Genomic DNA, 12,856 nt, shown 5'->3' with positions numbered 1-12,856 from the left:
ACTTTGGGCTTTCTGCATCTTGATGCTTATTTCTGTATCACACACTGGAGGCTGAGGCATCTCAGGACACAGGAAATTGTGCTTTTCTTTCTTCTTTTTTCAGATGTCTTAGCCTGCATATTCCATTTGCATTGTTCTCTCTTCTCACTCACAAAGTGCACACTTTCATATTTAGCAGAGATTTGTTTCCTAAACCTCATTAAGCAGGGAATACTTTTACTAATCCAATTCAGCAAATTATAGTTTTATCAGAACTGTCCTTTAGAAAGAGCTTTCAGAAACTGCTCTGCAAACTCATCTGGAAAATGTGCACAGATAGGAGGATTTATTTTCCAAACAGAGAGTTTTAATCTCTCATTAAAACAAAACAAAACAAAAAAACCACCAACAAAAAAACCCAAACAAAACCAATACAGGACAATAGTTAGTGCTGCTAAAATTGATATAATGTCTGTTTTCTATGCTATAGAGAGAAATCCTGCATCTTACAAGAAATGAGCTTTACAGGAAATCTCTCTTTGGGGGCCTGCATTGCCCTCAGAGCTGCTGTCAGTATTTGATGTACCTGGCACTGGCATCAGCAGTGTGTGGGTGTCACAAACACACATGGGTTCATTTCTTCTGCTCACACAGCTCACAACACCTCACCCTGCCTTTGCTGGCTGGATTTTTATAGCACAGGCTGCCCTGGGACCCAGGGGACGTGGAAGTGACACACATCATCTTGAGGTTCCAGCCCACGCTGCCTGTGCTTTATTTTTCTCAGTATGAAATAAAACAGCACAAAATTTAATAAACTGGTTCAGATTTTATTATTTAGCACGGGTCTGGCTTTGATGAAGATGTTGAAGTACCAACATGCTAATTTATCATGACAAAACAGTAACAAATCATAGTGGATCCAGCCTGAGCAAACAGCAGCAGGAAGAATGCTGAGGTCGTAAGAATTAACAGATGATTAAAGATGCATTGGGCTACGCCTTAGTCATGGACTGAAAATGTCATTAAAAAAATCATCAAACCCTCTATAAATAACTCCATGATTATTTCTCAGGGAAATTGTCAGGTGTTGCAACACTGCTCAATTGTTTATTTTCCTTCCTCGACAGAACAAAGACTGAAATATTTACGAGATTATTTGTTATTTTATAGACCACTGTCTACAGAAAAAGTAATGTTTTCAGCATATACAGCTCAGGGAATAGCAAGAAAACTTTAATCTGATGAAAAATGAATTACTTTCTAAACAAAAAAACAATGAGCAAAAAACCCACAAGGTCATGTTCTAAAATGACGTAAAACACTGATCAAAACTGGGAATAACCACTTCTTTTATTCTTATACAACCAAAACCAGAATTTAGCACAGGGTATTTGATTCTGCCACCAAAACATGACTTGAATCTTTGTATTACAGCACTAAAAAAAATTACTTTGGGCTGTAGCCTCCCCTTGAAACCCAAGGTATACACAGTTCATTTGCTCTGCCTTCTGCCTGCTCAGCACAGGCACATCCATCGGCCTGATCATGTGCTCTGCAGGGTGAGCCACGTCCTCAATTGCCAAGGAGAAACACGGGCAGAGCCAAGCACAGGGGCAGCATTCCCTTGGCTTCCCACAAACCGCCTGGAGGGTGTGCATGGAGGTGTTGGAGCCTGTGAAAAACGCCCATCACTTTTTTTTTAAAATTTTAAATGTTTAATGATAATAAAATGGTTATAAAAATAGCAATATAATTAGAGTAATAATAATTTGGACAATGTGGATTAGGACAATATGAGACAATAGAGACAAAGAGTTACAGATGTCTGTGTACCTCTTTCTGGGCAACATAAGCTTGAAAAAGGACCCACATTAACAGAGGATTAACCCTTAAAAACAATAACCTGTTGTATATTCATACACCTCATACATGATGCATAAATTCCATTCAAACACAGGATTCCATCTGGTCATCGTCAACTTCTTCCTGTTAATCCTGATAGTATCTTCATGGCTGAGCGAGGTGGGGAGAAGTTCATTTCTTCTGATAAGAGAGCAATAAATTCTCTTTCTCTGAAAGATTTAAGTGTCCTGTGGCTGCTATCTCAGTGTGAGTCCTTTCTTAAAAAAAAAAAAACTATCCTACAACGCATAATTTCTATTTTAACCTTATAACCTAAGACTATGTTTAACACACTACTTAAGAAAATGAATACAGCATAACTTTCTAACATAACACATATAATATTCATTTTAATATTTGAAAAGCCAATCATAAAATACGCATTTTTCACAGAGAACAGCGCTCTGAGGGCCGGGCCGGGGCAGCGCCCTCAGTGCTGGGGGGCTCAGGGGGACAGGGCAGGGAAGCCGGGCCCGAGCGGGGATCCTGGAGTGCCCTGGGCAGGAGGGGCCTGCAGAGCCCATCCTGATCCTGATCCTGCCCTGCACAGCCCATCCAGATCCTGCCCTGCAGAGCCCATCCTGATCCTGATCAGCCCTGCAGAGCCCATCCTGATCCTGATCCGGCCCTGCCCAGCCCATCCTGATCCAGGGACACCCACAGCCATCCCCGGCTGCTCCAAACCCTTGTCCGACCCGGCCGTGGCCACCTGCAAGGATGGAGCATCCACAGCTGCTCCGGGCAGCCCGTGCCAAGGCCTCGCCGCCCGCACAGGGAGGAATTCCCCGCAAAACCCAATCCCAGTGTGAGGCTGTCCTGATACAGCTCCGAGACTCCTCTTTAGCGCACCTAGGGCTGCGGGGCGGGGGGACGGACGGCACCGGCTGCGGAGCCCTGGCACTGGGGCAGCTGCGGTGCCGATGCCTGTGCTGATCCCGGTCCCGATCCCCAATCCCGGTCCTGGTCGCGATCCCCAATCCCCGATCCCAATCCCCGATCCCGGTCCTAATTCCCGGTCCCGGTCCCGGTCCCCCCTCAGCGGCGCCGGGCGCGGGGCGGGCCAGGCGCATGCGCGGTGCCCGTGGCGGGCGGTGCCTCACGGGCTGGCGGGAGCCGCGGCCCGGCCATGTCCGAGGCGTATTTCCCCGTGGGCCCCGGGCTGGGCATGGAGGAGAATTTCCTCTCGCTGGACGATATCCTCATGTCGCAGGAGAAGCTGCCGGGCCGCGCCGAGAGCGCTCTGCCGCGCCTGGCCGTGTTGGTGGGGCAGGGCGCCAGCAGCGCCGAGTCCGTCCCGGAGGTAACGGGGAGGGGACACGGGACTGTCGCTCTCGGAAGGGGACACGGGACACGGGACTGTCGCTCTCGGGAGGGGACGGGGTGCGGGGGCCTCTGTCCCGGGGCCGCCGCCTCTCCCGCCCCTCCTGTCGCGCCTTCAGGCCCGGCCTCCCTCTCTTGGTGGTCACTGCAAGGATGCTCTCTGCTACTTTCCCTAAAGTTATCTTGCTTTTATTATATACACTTTGCTTGTTTGGGGGTTTTTTCCCCTCCTTTTTCTCTTGCTGTTTCATCAGCTGACATAAACCATATGAGCGTCAATATAAGTCTACTTTCTGAGTCTTGTGGTAGTAAGGCCTCTAAAGTGTGTCTGGTTTATGCTGCAGTCACAAAGAACTGCTCTGAAAACAAATCTGACTTTTTAAATGCTGGATCTTCATTGATAAAGTTCACTCTGTCTTTGGGGCTGCTTGAGGTGTACTTTGATGGCAAGGATAACTTTTGGCTTCTCTGGTTCCCGCAGGGATCGAAGCTGGAAATCCCCCTGTGGCTTGCTAAAGGGCTGCATGACAGCAAGAGGAGAATCATCTCTGTGGAGCTGCCAAAGATTTACAAGGAAGCCTGGAGGACGGTGTTCAGTGCTGATGCCAATGTGGTTGATCTGCATAAAATGGGGCCCTACTACTATGGATTTGGCTCACAGCTCCTGAATTTTGAGAATCCAGAGAATCCTGAGATAGCTCAGACTATCCTGCAGGCAAGTATCTGAATCAGGTCTTGAAACTCAGATTTGCATTTTTCTGTCTTGATTTTGTTCCCAGCTGCTTAGCAGTGTTCAGGAAAAATATCCTGGTTTAATCCAGATGACTTCTGGATTGAATATGGATGTCCCTCTTGGCAGCTGGAAGCCTCCACTGTGCATCCAGGGGTATAATTTTAGCTTGGCGTTTCCACACTGTGAATGTGGTATTTCATGAAATCCTGTAAAACAGGACTAGAAGAGATGTAGGATTATTTAACTACACCTGTCTTTAAATCTTTCTAACACTGAGAGCTCACCCTGCTCTGGGCAATCTCTTTCAGTACCTTGCCAGCCTCACTTTAGGAGGCTGAACCAAAGCTCCTTCACAGCAATACAAGCTGTGTTCTGTTTGTCTCATACCAAGTAAATGCTGAGGACAGATTATTCTCTTCCTTCCTGCAGCAGTCCCAGTTCATTTGATGTTTCTCTGCGGGTCATGCTCCCTAACCTCAGTGCCCTCATTGTGCACTGCTGGTGCCTCTCCAGTGGATCTGCATCCACCACACCATGCCCTGAACAGCAGTGCAGTCTCATGCTCAGGGCTTGTGCTGCTGAAAACAAAAGGATTACTTTGTGAGTTTTGTGTGGCTGTGATGCTCTTGGCTCATCTTGGTGCAGCATCTGGTTTGTCACGATGCAGTCACACGGATCTGTGTTTGGTTTGCAGTCCTCAGTGAGATGGTACAGGTTGCATCTGTGAACAAATAATTTCCTGACTCTGTGCTATTTCTGCCTTAATGTAAAACCTTCTCGGTGAATGACAGCCTATTGTTTTCACACCATTTTTCTAATTAGTCAGGATTGCTATGAATTAAGAGTTCTGCTCCCTGACATGCCTGTAGTCAGCCCTTCTCCTTCTCCTGCATGTTGCATGCTGATTTAATAAGCACAGCTTCTATTCCTTTAGTAAGCTCATTAATTAACATCTCAAGCAGTAGCTGGTTCCACAGAGAGCCCAGTGGAACTCCACTCAGTGTGTTCTTCCCTCCTGACAGGAGCTGTGGATGATTTCTGTCTCTCCTGACCATCTTTGGGTGGTCTGGCTGCCTCTTCCAGCAGTGCCCCATGACAGATGCCCCTCTGCTGCTCTTCCTGCCTGTGCAAGGCCTGGCACCCTGCCCTAGCAGGAAACCAAGCTGGGCTCTGGGAATGTGTTCTTGGCAAGCCCATGGTGGCTGTGATTCTTTTATTATCTTGCAGAAGTTTCTGTATTGCTTCTTTGTTCCAGTGTGCTTCCAGGAATTGATGCTGAAGGATTTATAATTCCCTGGCTCTTCCCTTCTCCCTCTCCATCTCCCCTTTCTGTTTTAAAAGAGAGATGTCATCTTTGTCTGTTTCCGGGCTTCAGTCTTCTTGAGCTTTTAAACATAACCACTAACAGCTCTGAGATCTCTTCAGCCAGCTCTCTAAGTGGGCTGGGATGATTTTATTGCATTTTTTTCCCTTTCTCTGTGCTTTACATTAAGGGTGATGCAGAGAGGTTTAAAGTGCTGCTGCTTTCTTGGAGCTGTCCACTGAACATGTGCTTTGTGCATTGAGGAGTTGCCCACGCCTTTCCTTGTCTTTTCTTTTTCTGCTAATGGATATCTTAGGGGAAAAAGCCACAGTAGAATTCATTACTTATTGACAGAAAAATCAAAGCATGCCAGGTTTGATTTCTCTTTTTAGAAGCAAACAAGGGGGGAGTTGTGCTGAGTTAAAAACCTATAAGTTTATCCTTATTTAACCTATTACTTTATCCTATAAGTTCTGGCAATTCTAAAATCAACTCCTGAAATAACAAAGCACAGTTTTCTGACCCTTTTTTTTTTCCAGTTCCTAAAAGCAAAGATAGGAAAATAAAATGCCATGAACATGTCTTGTTGCTTAGCTTTTCAAAATGCTATTTATAAGTTGCAGGCTGGTTTGGTTTTTCACCTTTTCATGGTTAAATGTTTTTCTAGCACACTGAGTGGTTTTCAGCAGCAGTTTGGCTTAGCTTCCAGGACATTCACTACTTGCAGCTTGTACATTCCTGTGATATGAGATTCATTCCTCCTGCTCTAAAGCAATGATTGCTTGAGAAGTGAGACAGAATAGATCATAACTGTGTTGTATGCTGGGGTCTCCTCAAGCCTGTTGTGGGCAAGCAGCCAAAATCCAATCCAATTGCTTCCCATCCAATATCAGGTATTTGATTTTGTCTTTGTAGCCAGGCTTAACAAGTGCTGTGCTGGTTGCAGACTGGTGAACAGGAGGTAAACTTTGGCTGTTCATTTGTGACAGCTCAGGGCTCCAGGTGTGAGCTGGTGGCTCTGTTACCTGTCAGTGACTCTGTGTGTCCCCTCAGACGTTCGTTGCCCGTTTCCGCCGCATCATGGACTCCTCTCAGAACGCCTACAACGAGGACACGTCTGCACTGGTGGCGCGCCTGGACGAGCTGGAGAGGGCTCTCTTTCAAGTGGGCCAGAAAGGGCTGAATGATTTCCAGTGCTGGGAAAAGGGACAGGCTTCTCAAATCACTGCTTCCAGTCTGGTGCAGAACTACGGGAAAAGGAAGCTCACAGAAGTGGATGGTTAAAAGTCTGAAGAACATGAAGTTACAGTGGGGAATATAGATTTGCAGCCTGTTGTAGAAGAGAAAAATCCATCAATGTGGGGAGGGACAGGCTCCCTGTCCATTAATGGGCATTCTTCTCTGTAGCAGCTTTGGGTAAAACTAATGAAAATTTTAAAAGCAGAGGGCAAGGGTACAAAAGCCAGATGACACCACTGAACAGCCTTACAGCTTACTCATAGCACTCCTGAGGAGTTGCAGCTAAAGTGTTTGCTAGGTGGCTGAAAAGCTATGAGAGGACTTTCTAAAAGGGTAATAAATACTAATTATTGTTCCAAATTGATATTTACAATATCAGATCTGGTCAGAAATGCAATTTATGTATTTCAACTTGTCCTCCCCATCCCAACCTCCTGGAAACAGCTATTGATTCTTTGAAGAGCTGTTTCCAGATTCCCTGTTCTTAAGAGAGCCCCAGTGATGTGGAAAAAATGTGATACAGCATTATTTTTTTAAATTTCTTATACACTGAAGTGGAACAGGTGCTCTTAGTGAGGCAGGAATGTTTTTCTTTGCCCTCTCCTGTACACAGTACCAGTGCCCTGGAGGGAAATACCTCCTCAAACCCACACAGCAAGTGGCTGCACAGGTCTCGTGCTGCCCTGTCCTCCCTCTCCCTTTTTGGCCCCTGTGACCTTGGTGCTGTGCAATAAGGAGCTCTTGTTTGATGCCTGTGGCTTTTGTGCTGGATTTGTCTCTGTGATGGGTGTTCTACAGAGGAGGAAGCAGAAGGCAGAAAAAAGTAAAGTCTGGACCAGATCAAAAGCAGAAACTTCAATGGAAACTCTGCCCCATTATCAACCTTTGAGATACTTGTTCCTCTGTGAGAAATTCTTCTGATTTCTAAATTTGGTTAGTAGAAGGGCCAGAGCAAATGAACTGAGCTTCCTTCCTTCTGATCCATCCAAATGAATCTAGGAATGTGATCCTGGTAAATGTCATCCTTGCCAGTAGGAGTGACTGGATTTGGGACTGGCTGGACAGCACAGTGATTATCACCCTTTGTGGATGCCCTTAAACCTAGAGCATCTCAAGTCCCACTGGATGGAGACAGAAGATGTGGTTGTCTCTGTAGGGATTAGTTCCTGCAGACAGCAGGATGGTGTCCTTTGGGAGTATTAGACACCTTCTTTGCCTCTGCAGGAGAACACAAGCAGAGGAGCTGGATCCTGGTGCTGCTGAGCACTTCCACTTCTGTGGGAAGCTTATTTCACCTCCCTGGGTGTTGACAGCAAGATCCAGGTCTCAGAGGAGCTGTTCCTGGACTTGCAGATGCCCCTGGATATTGGACTCAAGCAAGACCTCGAGCACCAAGGGCTGTTCCTTGGCCAGGGATGTTGAAGCTCAGCCCGTGGAGGTGGCCAGAGGGGACAGTGCTGTGCCTCCACAGCTGTCTGGTGCCTCCCCTCAGCTGCCCTGCCACAGGAGACCAGCTGGAAGCTTGCCTGACAAAGTATTTGAAGTATGTGCAGGACGAAATGCTGCTGCACTTAATGACTTAATGGCACATAATGGCTTATGCATTTGGCAGTTGTCCATTTCTGGATTTTTATCTTGAATAAATGTTTTGTAAGGGAATGCTCATAATGTGAAAAGTGTGTTGTTAATTGCACCACAGCAGAAAAATCAAATGGGAAAGTCCAGGTCTCTACACAAGTGTGGCCATGGTAGATAATCAATCCCTCTGCTCTTACAGGTAATGTGGTCAGGAGCTAACTTGTGCAGTTGTACCTGTGAGGAAATATTTCCTGCCTGACTTAGCCCAGGTGGGGTCTGGCAGCTTGCACAGGCTGTGGCAGAGACCCTGCCAGGCAATCAATAAGCTGTTGCTTTAATGAATTGCATTTTTAGGAACATGAGATGGGTAGAGATGACTCTGTGTTACCTCAGCTTTGTTGTGGTGCTGGTGGGAGGTGGGAATTGGCTGTCTGTATCCAGATCCTGCTGCTTCAGGCTCTGTGGCAAACACTTTGTGTACCATGGCAGAGCTGTGATCAGTGCTGCTAGGGGAGCAAGTTGAAGTCCATCTGTGGCAAGAAACATCTTTCAATTGGAAATATTTTAATGAGATGTTTGCCTTGGGATGTAGCTGGTTTATAACCAAAATCATGAGTTTCATCGGTTTCTGGATTGGCTTTGGTGACTATCCAAGCTAATTTTCCTGCGTTTGTAAGAACATTTTTCTTCTCTACTGCTGGATGCAAAATCCAAGCAGAAGGTTGCTCACTTGCCAACATTTTGTGCAGCAGCCGTCAGAGTAGGGAGGAAAAAAATCCCTGAAGTAGTCTTCAATGTCACTGGCTTTTTGTAAGAAGGCAATGCCACTTCTAGTAACCATGAGTTAAGGACCCTTAAAAAATCTGATCCTGTAATTTTAAATTACAGTATTGGTTAGGTTTTTCCTGTCCAGAAGAGTGCACTTTACTTTTTGTGACCACAGCTGTCCTTTTCCATGGCACTGCAGCAAGCTTTTAAGTTAGAGGAGTTTGAACTTGTGTGTTTTCAGAATGGTACAATAAATCTTCATTGCAGAACTACCTGGAAAAGGTCTGAAAAGGACTATTAAGTTTTATTTCTCCCATGCCCTTCAGTTTTTAAATTGAAGGACTGCTGGTATTTATGACAAATCAGTCCATAGACACATTTTACATTATTGCCACAAATGTTTTCATTGCAATCAAGTGAAAAAATAGGCAAAATTTGAGCAGCAATCAGGAGGAGCAGCAACAAGAAGTGTTCTGGGAACTGACATACTGTAACACAAAGTATTATTTTTATGAGAGACACGGTGGCTGAGTTAGGAGCACATGCTGTTCTGATCTTCCACCAGTGATTTTCTACCTTTTTGGGTGACCAGCTACAACAGAATCTTCGTTCAAAATTTTAATTGAAATCTGGGTTTGGTAGGTTGCACTTCCTTGTCCTAGATTAGAGCATCCACGAGGAGTGGATGTCATGGTTGGCAATGAACATGAAGGATTGCTGACTGCTGCTGCAGGAGGGAAGTGGTGAGAAAGCTGTGGAATCCAAAACCCTTCTGCCAGGGAGAAATTTGCCACCCATGGGTCCTGACCACAGTGGTGAAAAAGAACCCAGAGGGGGCTTGAGACGAGGAGTGAGAACAAGAAGAGGAGACAGTGAGATTCCACGTCCCCTGGGCACACTGAGTGTGCCTGATGGGCTTTGTGTCCCAGTGGGAATTGCTCTGGGGAGTCTCTTCCCTGAGGGCTGGCCAGGCTTGCTGGGAGCCCCCAGAGCTGAGTCCTTGCTGTTCTCTGGGGAGCAGGACAGCCCCAGGAGCACTGTGCTGTGTGCCAGAGCACTCCTCTGCTGCTGTGGAAAATTACAAGGGGCACAGCCCCAAAAAGCCAAGGCATTTGTTCTGGTTTTCCAAACACTTCATTAATGTCATTGACAATACCAGCAGGTTCCTCAGATTAGCGTGCTTCTATTTTTGAAGAGTTATTCCTCGTGGCAGGCTGCCAGGCAGTGCCAGCAGCCTCAGTATCCTTTCTGTCAGGATTGGCAGGGCACACTGGTCCATTGCCTTTCATTAGCCTTTGTGAGGATTTCCAGCTGCAGCTCTTTGCAGTGCTTCCCCACACCTTGGGGGAAATGCACCTTCTTTGGGATTCCCAGCTGGACCTGTGCAAGGCAGAAATCTCCTCTGATGTAGGAAAAAGCCACTTTTCTGCTGCTGGGTTGAGGCAAGGCACAGGCAGCAGATGGGCTGAGCAGGGTTTGAGGGTGAGGACCATAGAGGGACACAGAATAAGGAATCCCAGTTTGCCTGCAGATGAGCTTGAGAAACTGCAACCCTAAAGACAGTCCCAAACTCACCCTCCTGGGATTTCTGTGTCCGGAAGTGGGCAATGGTAAGGAGATGTCACCTGAGTGTCACAGTGGTGCTGTTCCCTTTTTGTGATGCTGTGATACAAAAAACAAAAGGTGGCAGAATTGAAATGGAGGTTGAAAACTTGACTCAGATTGTGTGGCTTGTAGGACAGGGCTTGTCCCTTGCTGTCCCTTTGGTCCCTGGAGAGCTCTGGGTTCTCCCCAGGGAAAGCAGAGGAGGATAGTGACAAACCCTCACAAACCCTTAGTGAACATAAAAGACAATTTTCCCCTTGACTTCAGACCAGGAAGCTGCCTAATGCTGAGGATGTCGTGTGGTGGATTTTTTCCTCAGGCATTAGAGCAGAATGGAGTGAGGAGGTGGCTGTGGGACTTGGCAGCCATGCACATGGGAGGAAGCAGTGAAGCAGATGCAGTAATCAGAGTAATCAAAGCAGCCCTCACATGTGCTCATTTCTCTTGCTGTGGGACCATCCTGGGCAGGGTGGGCGTATCTTTGCAGACAGGCTCTCATCACAGCAAGGATTTAAGATGAGTTTCTTGCCTTCACCTCACAAATACCAGATTTGCAGGGTTTTGGCTGTTTAGTTGACATCCTGCAGCCCCTTTTCCTAAGTGTTCTTTGTGCCCATGGGTGGCTGAATGGCCATTTCTCTGCTGGGGTGAGGCAACAAGCCACACACAGGCCCTGGGCAGCACCAACAAACCAACCGTGGGAGTCACACCCTTTGCAAAGGCTTCCAGAGAAAAGTCCTCCCTCTGAGCTGTGCTGGTGGGGACCCAAGGAGTGCTGCTGGAGTGGAGCCAAACCTCCTGGGCTGGGCTGTACTCTGCACTCATGTACTACTGCCCTGTGCATTTGGGGTTACTCCAAGTTTGCACCAAATCAGCAGGGTTTATTGCAGTCATGGTGGATTTACTGAGCTCTGCCTGGAGGCTGAGCTGGTATTTTCCCTTTCAGTTTGGGCTCTCAGGTGCACAAAGGCAGCTCTGGCTGCCTGGCTGAGTCTGTCCCTGCTGATAGAGGCAGAATGGGGTGAACAGACACGGCCTCCCTGGATGGCCAGGCTCAGTTCAGCCAGCACTGCTCTGGATTCACACAGCATCCTCCAAGTGAGCCCTCCTGGGGTGTGCAGTGACATTTAACTGAGTGCTCCCACCCTCATCACCCTCTGGAGCTCTGCTGTGTCCTGGCTGCCCCCAGCACCCCGGGGCTTCAGCTGACTCAACGGGGCAGGGAAAAGGCTCTAGGAAAAGAAAATCACTGCAAATCAGGCCTCGGGAACAGCATCTGCTTTATGGCAGGGACCGATTTAATCTCCTTAGCAATCGCCTCAATTGTAGAATCAGCAGGATGCTAATTAATTGAGAGGTGCTCAGCGACAGCCACTGAGATCCCTCCTGGCTTTAAGTGGAAGCCTTTTGGGTTTGGCACTTGTGCTGGCTGCTCTCCTAGCAAGAGGGTGTGCCTGGGGGCCAAATCCCTGTGTGGGGTGTCTGACACCAGTCACCCTGGGCTGCCTGTCCCTCTGTGCTGGCCGTGCCCGGGGCTGGGATGCCCACACACCCCCGAGATGATGCCATGGCTGTGAGAAGCACTGCCCTGGCCTCCCACTCCTGGCTCTTGGCCCAGGGAGCAGCAGAGAGGGGTGGCTGCAAGTCCATGAAACACCTCACCCTGCCTCCCTCTGGCCCTTCCAGCCTGGAGCCAGCCCCTCACCTCCACCCTGAATGCCCACAAGCCGATTAAGCCCAGCATGTTAATTGGCTGTGACAGCTCATTTTGTTATCTTGCACTCTGTTATTGATGGGGTGCTTGTGACTGGCTTGGCAGGGAAGGTCAGTGCCAGGATGGGCCAGAGCCCCTGTTTGGTGCACCCCAGCACGTGGAGGGGCTCCAGGAGCCCTGCCAGGATCAGCTGCAGCCCCACCTCAGGGGGCATTTAACCCTGGGGTATTGCACATCCTGACTCAGGAGCTCATGGAGACCCCAAGAGAAGAGGGTTTGGGTGGGTGTCTGGCACCCACTGGTGCAAACCACTCTTTCCAGGGCTGGGTGATACAGAAATTGGATTTAAAGCCCCTGAAGCCAGAAGATGCACAGGCCAGGGCATCACCTGGTATCCAGCTCTCCCCAAACCAGTTTGGGAACTTCATCTTGGTTTTGTCTTAGGCTTCTACAAGACACAGGGCTAAAAAGAGAAGGAGAGGATGAGTGTGCAGGGAGCTGGAGAGCTGAGGGAGAGAGGTTTGTGGTTGTTAAGTGAGCCAGGAACTATGGGAGGAGGAGAAGGCCTGCCTCAGGAGGGCAGAGAGGTTGGTGTTTCAGAGTCAACGTGCTGTCCTGGGACAGCAGTGACACACCTTTGGCCAGCCCTCTGCCCCTGTCCCAGCATCTGCAGAGTCCATGGCCCAAATGCAGCATAACACGGGATGCATTA

At 48.1% G+C, this 12,856-nt stretch overlaps 1 protein-coding gene across 1 annotated transcript; it reads left to right on the top strand.

The window, feature by feature from the left end:
* Nucleotides 1-2,951: 2,951 nt before the first annotated feature.
* GINS3 (GINS complex subunit 3) lies at nucleotides 2,952-8,147 on the top strand. Its single transcript, XM_074550828.1, has 3 exons — nucleotides 2,952-3,184; nucleotides 3,686-3,919; nucleotides 6,294-8,147. The coding sequence occupies exons 1-3, from the start codon at nucleotides 3,011-3,013 to the stop codon at nucleotides 6,522-6,524; spliced, it is 639 nt and encodes a 212-aa protein (XP_074406929.1). The 5' UTR covers nucleotides 2,952-3,010; the 3' UTR covers nucleotides 6,525-8,147.
* Nucleotides 8,148-12,856: the final 4,709 nt, after the last annotated feature.

The sequence above is a fragment of the Zonotrichia albicollis genome, chromosome 13 (assembly GCF_047830755.1).
Source record: "Zonotrichia albicollis isolate bZonAlb1 chromosome 13, bZonAlb1.hap1, whole genome shotgun sequence".
In the NCBI taxonomy this organism is placed as follows: Eukaryota; Metazoa; Chordata; class Aves; order Passeriformes; family Passerellidae; genus Zonotrichia; species Zonotrichia albicollis.
The sequence above is the reverse complement of the archived record's forward strand: the minus strand, read 5'-3'. Positions and strand labels throughout refer to the sequence as shown.

Bases quoted from the DNA above. Each gene is read 5' to 3' on its own strand.
- GINS3 (XM_074550828.1), top strand. From the start codon at position 3,011: ATGTCCGAGGCGTATTTCCCCGTGGGCCCCGGGCTGGGCATGGAGGAG. The intron at 3,185-3,685 runs GTAACGGGGAGG...TGGTTCCCGCAG, and splicing joins GCGCCGAGTCCGTCCCGGAG to GGATCGAAGCTGGAAATCCC. The intron at 3,920-6,293 runs GCAAGTATCTGA...GTGTCCCCTCAG, and splicing joins TAGCTCAGACTATCCTGCAG to ACGTTCGTTGCCCGTTTCCG.